At 39.5% G+C, this 14,446-nt stretch overlaps 2 protein-coding genes across 4 annotated transcripts in view; both read right to left on the bottom strand.

Annotated features, from left to right (window-relative positions):
- Positions 1 to 23: 23 nt before the first annotated feature.
- The window catches only part of LOC108627635 (facilitated trehalose transporter Tret1-2 homolog), a 19,867-nt gene continuing 5,444 nt past the window's right edge, over positions 24 to 14,446 (bottom strand). Inside the window, exons 1-6 of one of the 3 annotated variants that reach the window (XM_026815765.1) lie at positions 5,556 to 5,786; positions 3,066 to 3,148; positions 1,933 to 2,280; positions 1,702 to 1,859; positions 1,172 to 1,624; positions 24 to 1,099 (exon numbers count right to left, since the gene is read on the bottom strand). In XM_026815765.1, coding sequence (XP_026671566.1) covers positions 529 to 1,099; positions 1,172 to 1,624; positions 1,702 to 1,859; positions 1,933 to 2,280; positions 3,066 to 3,122 — 1,587 coding nt within the window. In that variant the 5' untranslated portion in view covers positions 3,123 to 3,148; positions 5,556 to 5,786 and the 3' untranslated portion in view covers positions 24 to 528. Of the gene's footprint in view, positions 1,100 to 1,171; positions 1,625 to 1,701; positions 1,860 to 1,932; positions 2,281 to 3,065; positions 3,149 to 4,636; positions 5,482 to 5,555; positions 5,787 to 14,446 lie in introns of those variants that run through there. The other 2 variants (XM_018028962.2, XM_026815766.1) reach the window with 2 other exon arrangements.
- ND-SGDH (NADH dehydrogenase (ubiquinone) SGDH subunit) lies at positions 12,428 to 13,549 on the bottom strand. The gene is made up of 3 exons (XM_018028996.2): positions 13,401 to 13,549; positions 12,851 to 13,062; positions 12,428 to 12,775 (listed from the first exon to the last, which is right to left on the bottom strand). The coding sequence occupies exons 1-3, from the start codon at positions 13,510 to 13,512 to the stop codon at positions 12,533 to 12,535; spliced, it is 567 nt and encodes a 188-aa protein (XP_017884485.1). The 5' UTR covers positions 13,513 to 13,549; the 3' UTR covers positions 12,428 to 12,532.

The raw sequence follows: 14,446 nt of genomic DNA, 5'->3' as shown, positions 1-14,446 counted from the left end.
GATCTGGAGAGAACTACGAAATGTAATGCAGATATAAAAATTTTTTATAGTCGTATCAAATACTGTACATTACAACTATTTGTATATTTACAATTTCCTTATGGAGAAAATATTCTAATGCACACGTACGTCTACGAATATAAATATTCACATATACACTGTTCCTAGATTAATTTTCATACGAAACATTTATGTTCTTTGTCTGAGTGGTAACGTCGATCTACATTCTATCCTCTCTTGCACCATACATTACATAACGAATAAGTTACATGACTGCTACCCTAAAAAAACCTATCACTTCTTGTTGGCATACTAATTAACTTCGTATCTCGTTCGTCGGAACACATTTTCTAGAGGCACACTGGAATGTCTATAATACTGATGAATACTTCATCTGAGACACAAGTACAACAATACAACATGCAAACCAACATACATATGACGCCCTCGGTATTCTATAAAATATCACAACACGAGGACCTGGTAGACCGGCGCTTTAATCGTCGGCGAAGGAAGTCACGTATAACATTAGAAATAAACGTGTTCTAGTGAAATTGCATGAGACGCGGGTTCCCTGGCCATATTTTTTAAGGGATCCTTTTCAATCTCTTTCACGTCGTCGTTAGTTAAATCTAAACAGAAGTTATCGTACGCGTACGTCATATTGTGCTTTTCCTCCGAGATAGAGGCGAATTTTTGAAGTGTAATACTTTTCGCCTGAATAACCACGGTTGGCAAAGTCTGATCAGTAGTGCTCGTTTCCGGCTTTCCGGAGAACGCACTCTCTATCTGATCGAGACTTCGACCCCTGGTCTCCGGAAGGATGGTCAGGGCGAATACGGCACCCATTATGGCAGAACCAGCGAATATCCACATCGTGCTCTCGATTCCAACTAGCAGGTCCAACTCCGGGTACATCTTGATCGTGGCGAACGTCAACATTTGCGCCAAACTCGTGGTGATGCCGCCTAAATGACCCCTGAACCTCAGAGGATACAATTCGGACGTCATCACCCAAGGAAGAGTGAGATACCCCAGCATAGAAGAACCTACGTGTCCTCCCACGCATGCCAGACATACTACCGATGGCAATTCGAACCTGAGATCACGGGAAAACGTATTAAATCCCGCTCGTTATCAAGTCCTGATCAATGAGTGAAACGATATTCACCTGTGAGCAAGGGCAACGCCGACAGCGGATATCGCCATTCCCAAACCACTGACGGAAGCTAACACTTTCCTTCCGAAGCTGTTCGCGAGACCCGCGCCAGCTACCGAAGCAAACAACCTGATGACACCGATCCCGACGCTCGCCGAGTATTCGTTCAAGTCTATACGGATATCTTTGAGAATGTTCACAGCGTAGAACAATATTATGTAGATGCCCGAGAGTTGTTGAAACGCAAAGAACGTGAGGAGAATCAGGAAAGGCTTCCAAATGCTCGGCTTGTGCAAAGCTTTCACTAAACTCTGTTTCCCGTCTTCCCTCTTCACGTTCGTCGCACAAAGCTCGGCGTACTCGTTGTCGGTGTTCGCGCCAGGACCTCGCAACCACAACAAAGACTCCTTCGCCTCTTCCTTCCGTCCCCTTGCGATCAACCAACCCGGACTTTCTGGAATCATGCTAAAGAGAAGGGATTCATTTCTCCCTGTGACTCTGTATAGCTCTACACATTTGGTAATTTCTATTACGATAATTACCGTGTCAGTGCTAAGGAGAGGATAGCAGGACCAATGCTAATCGCAGCCGCCCGGTCCCACGTGGTCACCGCGCCAAGCGTGTAAATCATCAAGACACCGAGCGAAACTAAAACTGGTCCACAGCTTCCCAGCCAGGCTCTTTGATTCGGCGCGGCAGTCTGAGCGAAAAATTCATATCACAAATTCTGTGATAGCGAAGATGAAATCTCGGAGGAGTGATCAATTGAATACCTCGCTGACGTATAGGTACAAGCCGTTCGCCATGCCCATACCGATTCCACTGACGAATCTTCCCGTGTACAACATGGGCACGCTCTTCGCTAACGCTATTAGCAGCCAGCCCGCGGCATGAGGCAAACACGCCAATGCGATCGCCGATCTCCTTCCAAAGAATTCCGCGCATAGCCCAGCTATCACTGATCCTACTGGATTCGAGATGACGCCTAGCGATGCGATCCACGATGTTTCAGACTGATCCGCAAAATTCGTTTCAAGTAATTTTGGGACTAGAATCGCGCTGAACCCTTGACCGAGGCCGACCGATATTTGTCCAGAGTGTGCTGCCAATCCGGCGAAAATCTATAAGTAGAATCTGATGAAGTTCGAAATCAACGCTGAGCACAATGATCTCGCATGTCCAGGGACCAACCAAAAATGAATTAAAATAATATTTAAGAGGAATGGCCGAGAAGTTAGTTTTTTGAGGATGAAACAAGACGTCAGACTGAACAGTGAGTACGATTTCACGTGCACAGGAACGAAGCAAAGATGAATTGAAACAACGTTTAAGAGGAATGAATGAGAGACTGGTTACAAAGATACGAGGAGCTAGTTTCTTGATACAAGATTAGCTTGAGGCGGTCTATAAAAATCGAGAACGTCTTGAAATATCGGGAGATCCCCCTGAACGGAAGGACGATCGATTCGTCGCTCTCCCTTCGCTGGCCTCGTTTAGAGAGACCTAAAGAGATGTTCTCGACGGATCGAATCGCAATAATTATAAGTGTATCGTTTATTACGCTTGTCCAACGGGTGCTATCGGTATTTTCCTTCCCCACGGACGACGAGGACAATCTTCGTCTTGTTTCCACACTCATCCTAACTTTTAGTCTTTTAAATTCACAATCAAGGTGAACGATCAACACTACTGTTCACTCTGAAGTGTAGAATTTTCAAATCTGATGGGAGATTGATAGTGATTTTACTTATCTGATTGATGTCTATGATAAGAACAGATTTGAGAACTATTAGTGATAGTCACGTAGAAGCGATTGCAAAAGTAAAAAACATAAAAAGCGTTTTTAAAGTGATATGAGAACATAATTGGAACATGATTTCGTAAAATAGATTGAACGTTAACTTACACCTTTGTACTGGTCGGAATTGAGCAGCTTCCACCAAAGCTTCACTCGCGTGATCATTGTGCTTGCTGTTATTCAACGTCTATCTGTAACGAAGAGAAGAGCGATTCTTAAAAAGTTTCAAGCGTGCGATCCAAAAATCTTTAAATTTCTCTCAAAGAATAACTTTATAACGATACTCTGAATGACTCAGTAAGGAATTGGTTTATCGTAAGGAGAGATTGGATAAATAACAGCCGTTTAGAACGATTACTCGCCCTTACGTGAACTGTAACAAGGTAGGAACCGCACAATGGTACAACCCAAGAGATGCTGCGCGGCTCATGAGTCACAAGATGCATGATTTTCTATAGTGACGATCTCATGACAGGTTCGCACGTGAATACAAGCAATTTGTCCATTAACGAATTTGCCCGCCCATTAAATTTCGACGTTCTCTCGTTTCGCGATCCAAGAGTTGATACACCGCGACGAGAGAACCCGCAAATTTATAAAAATCGCTCGCACGATATTACGGATGGTAAAGCTTCATTGTCTCTTTCAGTGACTAACGATTCGATTTAATATTAAGATTTATTATACATAGTTTCGAGTTCTTCCGATTATTCGATGTTTACTTAACTGTCGCTCTTTTTTTGCAACAATTCACGTAAGACTGGAAACGTAGGCATTGTGATCCAGGCAGGACGCTTGCATAAAACTTATGACCGGTATCGTGCTACGCTGCAATTACAGAGATCACCGTTCAATCAGGGAAGCCTATAACTCGCCATGCCACAGCCCACAAAAATACTTTGGATAAAAAAAATTATTGCTTACAGAACTTTCAAGTCGTATCATCATTTTTTATACTGATGAGTTTAGAACAAGAAGGCTTCTGTTTTATTCTGTTGATTTGATAAAAATTGCCACGCGATCGAGACAACGAAACCACTGTTTAAGTAAACGAGATTTTCGTTTCTGCCAATGATCACGAATTCGAATAATGAAATGGAGAATGTATAAAACTGAGTGAAATAAATATGCTGTAACTGGACTGCGGATTTTTATCAAAAATAAAATATTTCTGGTGCCAGTTTAAAAAGCGTGTTTTAAACATCAGTTTCTTTTATCATTTAAATATTGCACTCTGTTTTTTATATTTTCACTGTTATATATTACACGCATTGTTTATACATTTTGCACATTCAATTCCTTATAAATCCATAAAATCCGTCTAGTTATAACAGCTCCGTCGAGCGACAGGTAACGTACACGGCAGCTGAACCCGCGTAACAGGGTTGAGATTGCGCAACCGATTGAACGGCTAGATTCGATTCGCAGTAGATTGAAACGGTCGTCAATAATTATTATTAGAGAGCTTCGCAATCGTTTTGTTTTCGATCAGTCTTATTGATCTTGAACGACGTTTCTATAAAAGATCTTAATGTTTGCACGAGAAAAGCAGTGAACTACACAAACAGTGTTCATACCTCGTTTGAAACATTTTATCTACGAATCAAATCAGTGTGATCAATCTCGTACAATGATTCTATAAAAGATTCTAATCTTCGAACTTCCGAAACAATACGAACCTTGAAATATACTTGCGATTTTTCCCTCTACCTTCCTAAATTGACTCGTCCCATGTTAATCCGTATGGCTCGCATCAAGGAAGTGAAATGAACGCGTTCTTTTCATATCCTAAAGAGATCGATAGATCACTTTTCCGAGCAAGGATGTTCCACGACTAGAACGATCTATGAATCCGCGGTCACGATCACCAACTGGTATGCACACGGTTTATCTACACTCGACAGAGATCAATGCGATTCCTTTTAGTTTCCGCGTTAAAAGTCGCGGGTATTGAATCACACGTGTTTCCGAGTTCGTTCCTCGGGCAGTAAGTACACGTACACCGAGGGAACGGCTCCGTCGTGGGTTTTTTCGCACTCAGGACTGAGACGATTTTCGCCGCCGCGTTCGCATTTATAGTCGCGGTAACTCGCCTCTCGCAAAACGGCGCTAAGCGAATCGCCCTTCCAGGGCCGTCCATCTCGAGGTCTGCCGCTATTTTTTTCACCGGCCAGTCCTTCCTCTCGGAACCCTTCGTGTCCCTCCATCCGTTCGTTAAATTCACTTTTCATTTGAAAAGATACTAATTTTGATGGAGACACTTTTCTAGCTCGTACCTCGACCTTTCACCAAACCCCTCATGCCTGCCCCTCGTTAAACCCAATAACGTTTTATACAAGGTTTCACGTAACGATAAGGTGATAATTCATAAAGATCTTATTATTAATTTCTTGCAAAATGTTGGTTTTTCTGAGTAATCGGGAATCGGGATTTACAATTACAAGTTCGAACAATAAGCCCAGTTTTGCAGCAATCGCGCATCTTTCTTAGAAGATGAACATTATTTGTGAAAAGACAAAGCGTATTAGAAAAGACGTGAGCATCCGGATTCTAAATTCTTCTGGGAAACATGTTTCAGTCGACGGTTCAGCTCGTTACCTTAATAGCTCAAGGTGCACCTTGACGTTCGGAGCACCTATAATGAAATAAGAAAACCGAGACGTCCCTGGTCCTTGTACTGCTTTGCACTCTTCAAACAGAGCTCGTCACCGACCAAATTCACAGAGACAGTTCGCACAGCGAAGCTTTTCATCCGGAAATTGGAATTGAGTCTGAACAATCGAGTCTCGTTTCACGATCACCGTCAGCCGACGGCTACTGGCGCAGTGAAAGGTGCCATTATATTGTAATATCGTGCGTTAAGGACAAAAAACGGACAAGTGTATGTGTACATAATAAAGTGAAGGCAACAATTATACATGTTTTCCTTAAGAAACCATTTTTAATTACTTAATTGTTATTCATATTCCCGATAATATGTAACGTTAATCTAACTCATTACTTAGAACTGTATTTATGCTGCTCACTTGCGATAAATAACAGCATAGTAATTCACAAATACAAAAGAAGATGAAACAGAAGCTTTAAAAAGATTCAATTATGTAATATTATATTGTGTAGTGTGGAAAACATTTTCCAGGTAAGGTTTCTTTAGTGGTAACCGGTGTTCATATTTTTCATTCTTTATCACGTAATCTCTGACGAATGCAATGACAATTGTTGACGAACGTGGGTTTTGATTATAAATATTAACGATTCGCGGTTCGTCGCTCGTCGTTCACGTACGATGATTTCCGCGATCCGTTACCATTCTACTATCCGCTTTACGCACTGTTCGCTTTAATCAAAATTAAGAGACGTGAAAGGAGCAAAGAGCTATTAGGAAGAATATGGCTGCACACTTGTGACATGAACAGCAGCTTCACAGAGACTAATGGTTATAGTACAAATGGTACACTAGAATTGAATTATTTCGTATGCGAGACACTAGAAAATTAATTCTCCAAGGCTTAATTAAAGTTGTATGAACCCTTACATAAAAAAAACGGCAAATTATTGAAATTTTAACAGTTACTATACATTACATTAATAAAACACTGTAAAAAAATTTTAGAAATTTTATAAGTCTATTAAAGAAGTTATTACATTTTTAATTCTTCTATCGAATGACAGAATTTTGTAATTTTGTATAATACTTAATACATTATTTAAGAATATTTTAAAGTTGAAATAATGTCAATTTCGAGGATATTATTTAAAATACACAATAAAAAGTATGCAAAAGTAAGAAGTATAGGACATGTATACAATGTAGATAATTGCAAGTCTCGTACAGCCCAATAAAAAATGCCAAAACTATGTATTAGAATATTAGAAATTATGCGTTAAAAATTCCTTATGACCGAGGAAAACAGATGGAACAATTTTATAATCCTCACTCCTCTGTAATTACCATTTTTTCTAAGAGTTTATTGCTTCAAATATTGGACACAGCTTTTTATTACCTGTTTTAAACTTTTAGCAGAGATCTTACGACTCATACAACCTTAAAGGCCGCTCTATTAAACGAATTAATGAAAATTTGTAAGATGTAAAACAATGGAATAATAGTTTCGTTTCTGATTGGGAGATGTGCACCCGAGGTCCCTTTTTGTTGAGCGTTCGTTGTTTCTCCGCGTTCCGTATTTCTTTGAATCACACACGCATTCGTACCTCCCAATACGATTTTTCCAAGGAGTGTTTGCAAAATTGAACGATCGAATGCCTCCGGCACGTCGCAACGTGCAGTGGCATACTCCAATCTTGATTTCCTTTTAAAATCGGAAGATAAATCGAACTCTCTTCGATCGAATCGCACGCGATTCAGTTTCGAGTTTGTGAATGACACCAACGCGCGATCGATGTTACCTTGAACGAAAGCGATCAATCAGGACTTTAACGAATGCAAATCTCATTCGGGCTTCGTGTAGATCGTAGATTAAAAATTTCGAAAAGAATCGTCGATTGTTTAGTTCCGGTTTGGATGTTTAATTTCTGCGACCAAATGACAAGTAATTTTTCGTCACGTTTAGGTGTCACGTGTCTGATTCGTATCCTGCGGCTCAGATATTTCGAGAATCTTTCGTTATATAAATGAAAATCCAGTGTTTTTTTTAAACCTGGTATTACCTTAAAAGGAAGAACGTCTGTTATCGAAGAACGAGATTTTAGTAAGGTTACATAAAACGTATAAACAAATGTCAAGTAGCCCAGATTTCGTTTCAGGTCAGCTGCCAGTCATTATTATAGTTTCGCCAATCTTATCAAAATGATTAATTGTCATCCGCGCTATCTCTATCATTGTTTCAAGCTGATTTACACCGGTTCAGCTAATTAATTACGCATTATTTTCTTCTCATACTTTCATTTAAGCCGATTGTGTATCGTTATAATGATATTTGTTAACAAGCGTGCTGATGCATGTGTCTCGGTGATAAGGGGAACAATAACACCCATTCATAACTGATTACTAAAACGTCGACTACGATTCTATTAGCGCCCATTAAATGTAGAGAACTCCGTCAAGTCCTCAGTAACTTTTTAAATTAACTTCATTGCGAAACGAAAAGTATTATTATTATTATTATTATAATTATTATTATTATTATTGTACAAAAACTATCGCAATTCGTTCCCTTATAAACGATTGTGCCAATAATTTTTCAAATGAAAGATCCTTATGCTATGTATTGTTACAGTTTTTTCCGTTGCGTCAGATCAACTTTTTACCAAGTTCGTCACGCTGACAAGCCTAATCGATATTTTCCGGCTGTCACGGCCGATGTTCCATCGTCTCTTTCGCACGACAGGGTGGTATCGCGATACTATTTATGTCAGGAACGCGGTGTCGCAGTTTTTCATCGCGAATCGCTTACATTTTCAACCCATTGTTGAATCCCCGATCGCTAGCTTTTTACTCCGGAGGCGCGTCTTTCTTTTCGCAAACAATCCGCTCTTTCATCATCATCGACGCATCATTCGCATTCACTTTTTCCAATGACAATTTACAACAATGACAACGCGCAAATTCCGAAACATTCTTATCGCCGTTCAACGGTAGTTAAGAATATTTTATGTAGCACATGCCTCGTACAATTTTAAAAATATGGCATTCGCACATTTTGGGACTGTTTAAATTTATAGTTGTTTATGGCACGCCGCATAAATTTTATCTTTCCAGGCCGACTATCTGAAAAATTACTTCGCCTGTTTCGTTCGAACAGGTTTATTTCGATGATAATCTACATTCTACCGTATTTGATTGTACAGTGTTATGCAGATTAATCGCATTCGTCGACGATCCGTGAATGAATAAATAATATTAATAAAGTCACGCGAAACGATCGTGGATTTACGCAACGGGTGTGATCGAGGCTCGGATATTGTTTCTCAGTGGCCGTTCTTTAATCTGTTCCTTTGCCGGATACGCCGTAGCCTTGCCATTGATCGGGCACGGTGTGAATGAACGAAAACTCATAGCGAGTGTTTAACCAGGAAACGAGTCCAAGGACCCGTCCCCGTGGCCCTTCCGTTTCCGACCAGTCGACCTTACACAAGATTCTAACTATTTTCAGTCTCCAACGATCCTCTTATCAGTCACGAATCTATTTTTTTCGTTGACACGAAGTTGCACCTCGACGAATTAATTCAATCGGATAGGAAGCACAGTTGTATCGTACTATGAATAGAAGATAAGCTTATTGTCTGAATAAAAATCGAGTCTAGAAAATGGTATACCAATTAATATCGCAACTAGTTTGCAATCGTTGGATCAAGCAACGCAAATGCTGTCACGTATGACATACGAGGGTAATTAGTTTAACGAGATAGCGACGGCCTCTCGCGTATGTAAATAAAAAAAAAGTATCAATTAATTCAGTGACTCAGCCAACGATAAAGAGAACTTACGTGCATTCGTCAAAGCGAAAGATAATTATTATTATTATACGTATACTTATGTACCCTACGAAGCGAATCCAGTTATGAGCGTGATGGAATCGTTATAGATCAGATGGAAGAAAATCAACGGCGTCACAATTACATTAGCCTAATTACGTGATTCGCGCGATTACACTGATAATTTTTGTATTATCCCGTTGCATAATCACTCGTCGCATCCAAGCGAATCTCTTCACGTACGAGATCGGTATTTTTCCTTACCGTTTTTCTCTAATACAACTCATTAATTTAGTTCACTGTACATCATTTTCTCAACACCGGAGGGAACAGACGCAGGATGATATCATGTAATGAATATCATGAAATGATTCTAACAGCAGATAAGTAATTAAAGCTTATGAAATCTATTGCTCAATAAAATATGCATCTCCGATTTGATAAGGAAACAAATATTGTACAAACATGCGAAACTGTAAGGAAGTCGTAAAATTCTGCTTGGCAAATAAGCGCACAGAAATTAAAAAGAGGAATAACATTATCTGTACAGAGCGTTACGAGCGTGGTGTAACGACTTCTGATTTCTGCGCATATCGGATAATCAGTCTGCGAACTCATCCGACTTCCAAGGGGCTTGGAAGGGATAAATCGCGGAGACGTCGCGTTAATTCGCGACTTTATTTTTCCCGACAATTCGCGGTATCAAATGACTCTAATAACTACTGCAACTTTAAAGTCTACCGTGACCCACTTCTTTCGGCTCTCCGCAACGATGCCTCGCTGCCTAATGACATCCCGATCGAATCGTGATTGAGATTTTTCAATTCGTTTCCTCGATTCGTAGAAACGAAGATTCTAGAGAAACAAATTTTAATTAAAGGAATTCATTCTCCCATGATCAAACGTAATCGCGCGAGTAACTCTGATTAATATTAAATTATGAAAAGGCAGGGAGCTGCGGAGAAGGAATTTCCGGAGTATTGCGAGGATTAAGTTTCGTTCGGCAGAATTATGCAATCGCGATGCAACGATAGAGGTAACTCTAACTATGGCAGACGATATACCGCACGTAATCACGTAATCCTTCGTCAGAATTTTATTTCCCTAAATGGCCGGCAATTTACGTATTTTTTTAAACACACGACGATTATATGCTAGCAAGATGAGATGCCGAATTAAATACTGGCGTACATTACACTGCCGAGCAGAATCGATAAGTGATCAATTTTCTGATTCATCTTTCTTCATGGGGAAACGCATTGCGTTATAATATATAACGACAGGCGACATCAATCGCTGATAAATTATGCGGCTCGACATTTTACTACCGTTCTTAAATCGCTTACACGGAATGCTCCATAAATATTAATGAACCAACATTTTACCAACAATGTAACGACTTCTTAAGTACTAATGTTTCGCATTAACTCCGAAGTAGAAAAAATTATTGTCGCAGAATTATTACGTGATATCCGATACTCTCGTTAATTTCACGACCAGTCTTTCTCGATCAAATAGCAATTTAATTGAATACAATTAAGATTCAATACGAAATACGCAAAGTAATTCGCGGTACGCATTTGATCGTGTCTACTACGATTTAAGAAACATTCTCTCACGAGTTATAAGCGCGATTAGTGAAAATTTCACTGCATGTTCGTGTAAATCGGCAAGTAAACACTTTCTAAATCTATAAAGGAATCTGTCGTGAAATCGTCGAGGCGTTTAACGAAACCATAAAACGTCCCGCGGGATTCGCGGTGTGCTAATTTCAGGTTGCATCACGGATGCATAATTGTGTTGTTCTTCCAACTAGAAAAAATCATAGATTAAAGCGAATAATCGACCTTTTTTCCATTTTATTATCCCCACGATCGATCCGTCTTAACGCAAAAAACCGATTAAACGAGTCGAATTACCACAAGTTTTTAATACCTTTTTGCTGCTGCGAGTTTTTTTCCCGCCGTACGGATAATTGTTGAGTATTATGTAGAACGGAAAACATCCGACGAGGTATGCAAGCTGATGCCAAATCAAATTTGCACCGCCTGTCACAATTACGAAAGTGGCTCGAAGTGCTGACAAATTAATTTGCATGACAATGTCCTGATTAGGTTTTTATTAAAACTTCTTAATGACTGCAGATGTCTAATGTCAAATGAGATTACCAAAGCGACTGCTACGTAGTGGAACAGGGGGACACGTCGAGCTTTGGAAATACAATTAAGAAGATTTGAGAGAGAGAGAATTGGTTTTAAGGAATCGTTTGGATCGAGCAGCGATTATTGCACAACGATGAGCCGCGTGAGAGAAGCGGGTAATTGACCAGGGGAAAAAAATGGAAAGACGTGGATGCATAATTGGCGAGCGATTCGCGTGAGGAAGTGACTCGTTGTGACGACACGAAAATCGCGTTTGTGTAAAATCCTAGCGCTTCTTCGCCTACGTGATATCGGTTGCATCGGAGGCATTATGCAAGTCGCTGATTGCCAACCTTGACAATGACCACTGACCGACGACACGTCACGCGTCTGTATGGGTGAAACTCGGCTCTGTGTCATTAACTTGCCGAAGAAATTGATCGACAGAAAAGGAAATTCGTCGCTTCAGCAGTTTAGGTGATCAACGAAGGCTCATTATCGAATAAGATTCAAATTATCTTGTCATTGATATCGTTATTAAAATTGCGGAACGAGGCAGTAAATGATTTGTTCACAATAGGATGTTAATTATCTTAGATCGTATTTAATGGGAGGTATGGGCGGATCTAACTTTGATCTTGATAACATTCACCGCACGATTATTCATAATCATTATATGAATAATCGCGCGGTGAATACATAGTTCTATTGCATTATCGACTCAGTAGAATTGAACGTTTACGGTAGTACGAATTTTTGATGATCAGCGGAGTTGCTGTCACGTTCGATCAAATCGATAACGTTGGGAGTGATACAGAAATGTACCAAGAATTCTGATATTAAATATTTGGTAGATCTTTCATACACATACGCACGGTTTTAATGAAACACACATTTAGTTTGATATCAATCATTTATTGAAAGATCTATGCGAAACTTAACAGCCATATGCCTCCGCATCTGGCCAACGATACTTTGTACATGGTCATTTAAGATGATCTACATCATATTAACTTCATTTTCATCTAAACGGTTTCTAATGTCTATTATGTGTCTCATGGTACCTCTCTTGTAAGAGAAATACTTGTAATCACCGTGATTCGCGATCAATTCTCGCGTTCTATCGCGTAAAGCCGTCAACTGAGCCTTCTCCTGACTCATTTTTATTCTGTGAAGATGTTTCTCATATTCCATTTGAATATTTAGGCTGATGTACTTCGAAATAAATCTAGTAATCGGATGCTACAAGGAAATCGATCATCGATAACTGTAACTACTGCTTTCCTCTGACATTACCTTACGTAAACGATATCTTACTCTATAATATTCCCATTGCTTCGGAATATACCCTTCTGGGATTTTCTCCAATGTCGCTGGGCCTATGAACACGTTACAGTAAGTTATTATTAGCAAGGCTGGTATGGCACCCACGAAGAAATAGAAATGTAAGAAGTCTTTTGTTTTATGCCACTGCCAACGACTCGCAGTTATGTCCATTCCATGATGTCCTGCCATACACCTGACACCCCCTAAAAACGAGATTATCTTACAATCTATACAGTTAATTATTTTATTGTAACTGCTGATCTGATTTATTCAGGTAGGTGAACAAACGACACGAAGGACGACTGTTGAACAAATGAAATTGATGAGAGCTTGCGAACGCAAAGAATAAATCTTTAACGAAATACAATAATATTTCGTTCGAGAGCTTCTGATATTTAAATTCAATGAGGCACTCTCTCTAACTGCGCTGTAAACAAATGAATTGCTCGCACTTTTACGAGAAGTTCTGTTGCGTAACAAAACACGATCAGTCTCCGGTAATTCGTTCCGACTATGAAACGGACACAATTATTGTTACCACCTTGGTTTTGCAACGCATGGCTAGTGTTCTTTGACAGTAGTTTTGAGAAGATTCCACCGGCACCCGACAATTTTTGGCTTGTTCCGAGAAAGAGCCGACTTAGGACAGCCATTTTAGCTCGGTAACTGAGAAGTAGAGAACAACTGTTCCTGGCTAGTCGGGCTCTAACTTATCGCTCGTGTTCGCACCGCACGGTCCAAATCTTCCCGCCACCATGAAGATCTTTTTTAATCGGATCGATCATAATTTCTATAATTGTAACACACACAAGAAAGGTTCTATATATTTCTTTTCTAACTTTAGTACCCTTGACAAAATCTCGGAAAAATTGAAAACTTTTTGTCTCGGTATTTCGAAAAATGCTTCGAGTAAAAGTTGTAGATACTGTTATTTTTTACAAAAAGGTTCATATACTTCACTTCATACTTCAGGAATAATCGATTAATTAGTTCGTTCATCGCCAATTATTTCTTAACTAGTGGAGTTAGAACAAAATTACACAGAATCCTTTTTATATCTGACAAGTACAGTTACAACTTTTTCAAAAACTAGGAAATCTTTCCGGAATATCGAAAATCGATTAAACAAGGGATAGGAGGAAGAAGTTTGCGCGCAACTTGCGAGACATAATATAAATGCGCGTCTAGCGTCGATGAAGTTGGGTCAAGTGACTAATTGAACTCGAGAGATTACTCTAAATTGCAAACACTCGAGGATCCTCGTGATATTCCCTTTGGAAAAAGAAAATCGGACAAACGCCATTCCAGGTTCATTCGATATCTTCCTATTATATAAAGAGAAAGCGTTTGTTTCGATGTTAGCAAAACTTCGAAAGACTGCTTAAGGATGTATGCAAAATTTTAAATCAGTTCATGGATTTTTTGAAAAATTATAGTGACTTCAAATTTGCATGTACTCTTATTACAAAGAAAATAATCTGGTATTTGGTGTGCACGTGCGAAGTTGGAAGAAACAACTGATTTGAGGAAATATAAGCCTAAAAATGGTATTTTTGACGCTTTTAGATATTTTTCAATATTTTTTTT

The sequence above is a fragment of the Ceratina calcarata genome, unplaced genomic scaffold (assembly GCF_001652005.2).
Source record: "Ceratina calcarata isolate Rehan_Ccalc_2016 unplaced genomic scaffold, ASM165200v1 scaffold48.2, whole genome shotgun sequence".
NCBI lineage: Eukaryota > Metazoa > Arthropoda > Insecta > Hymenoptera > Apidae > Ceratina > Ceratina calcarata.
Note: the sequence above shows the minus strand (reverse complement) of the source record. Positions and strands in the feature narration are given on the sequence as shown.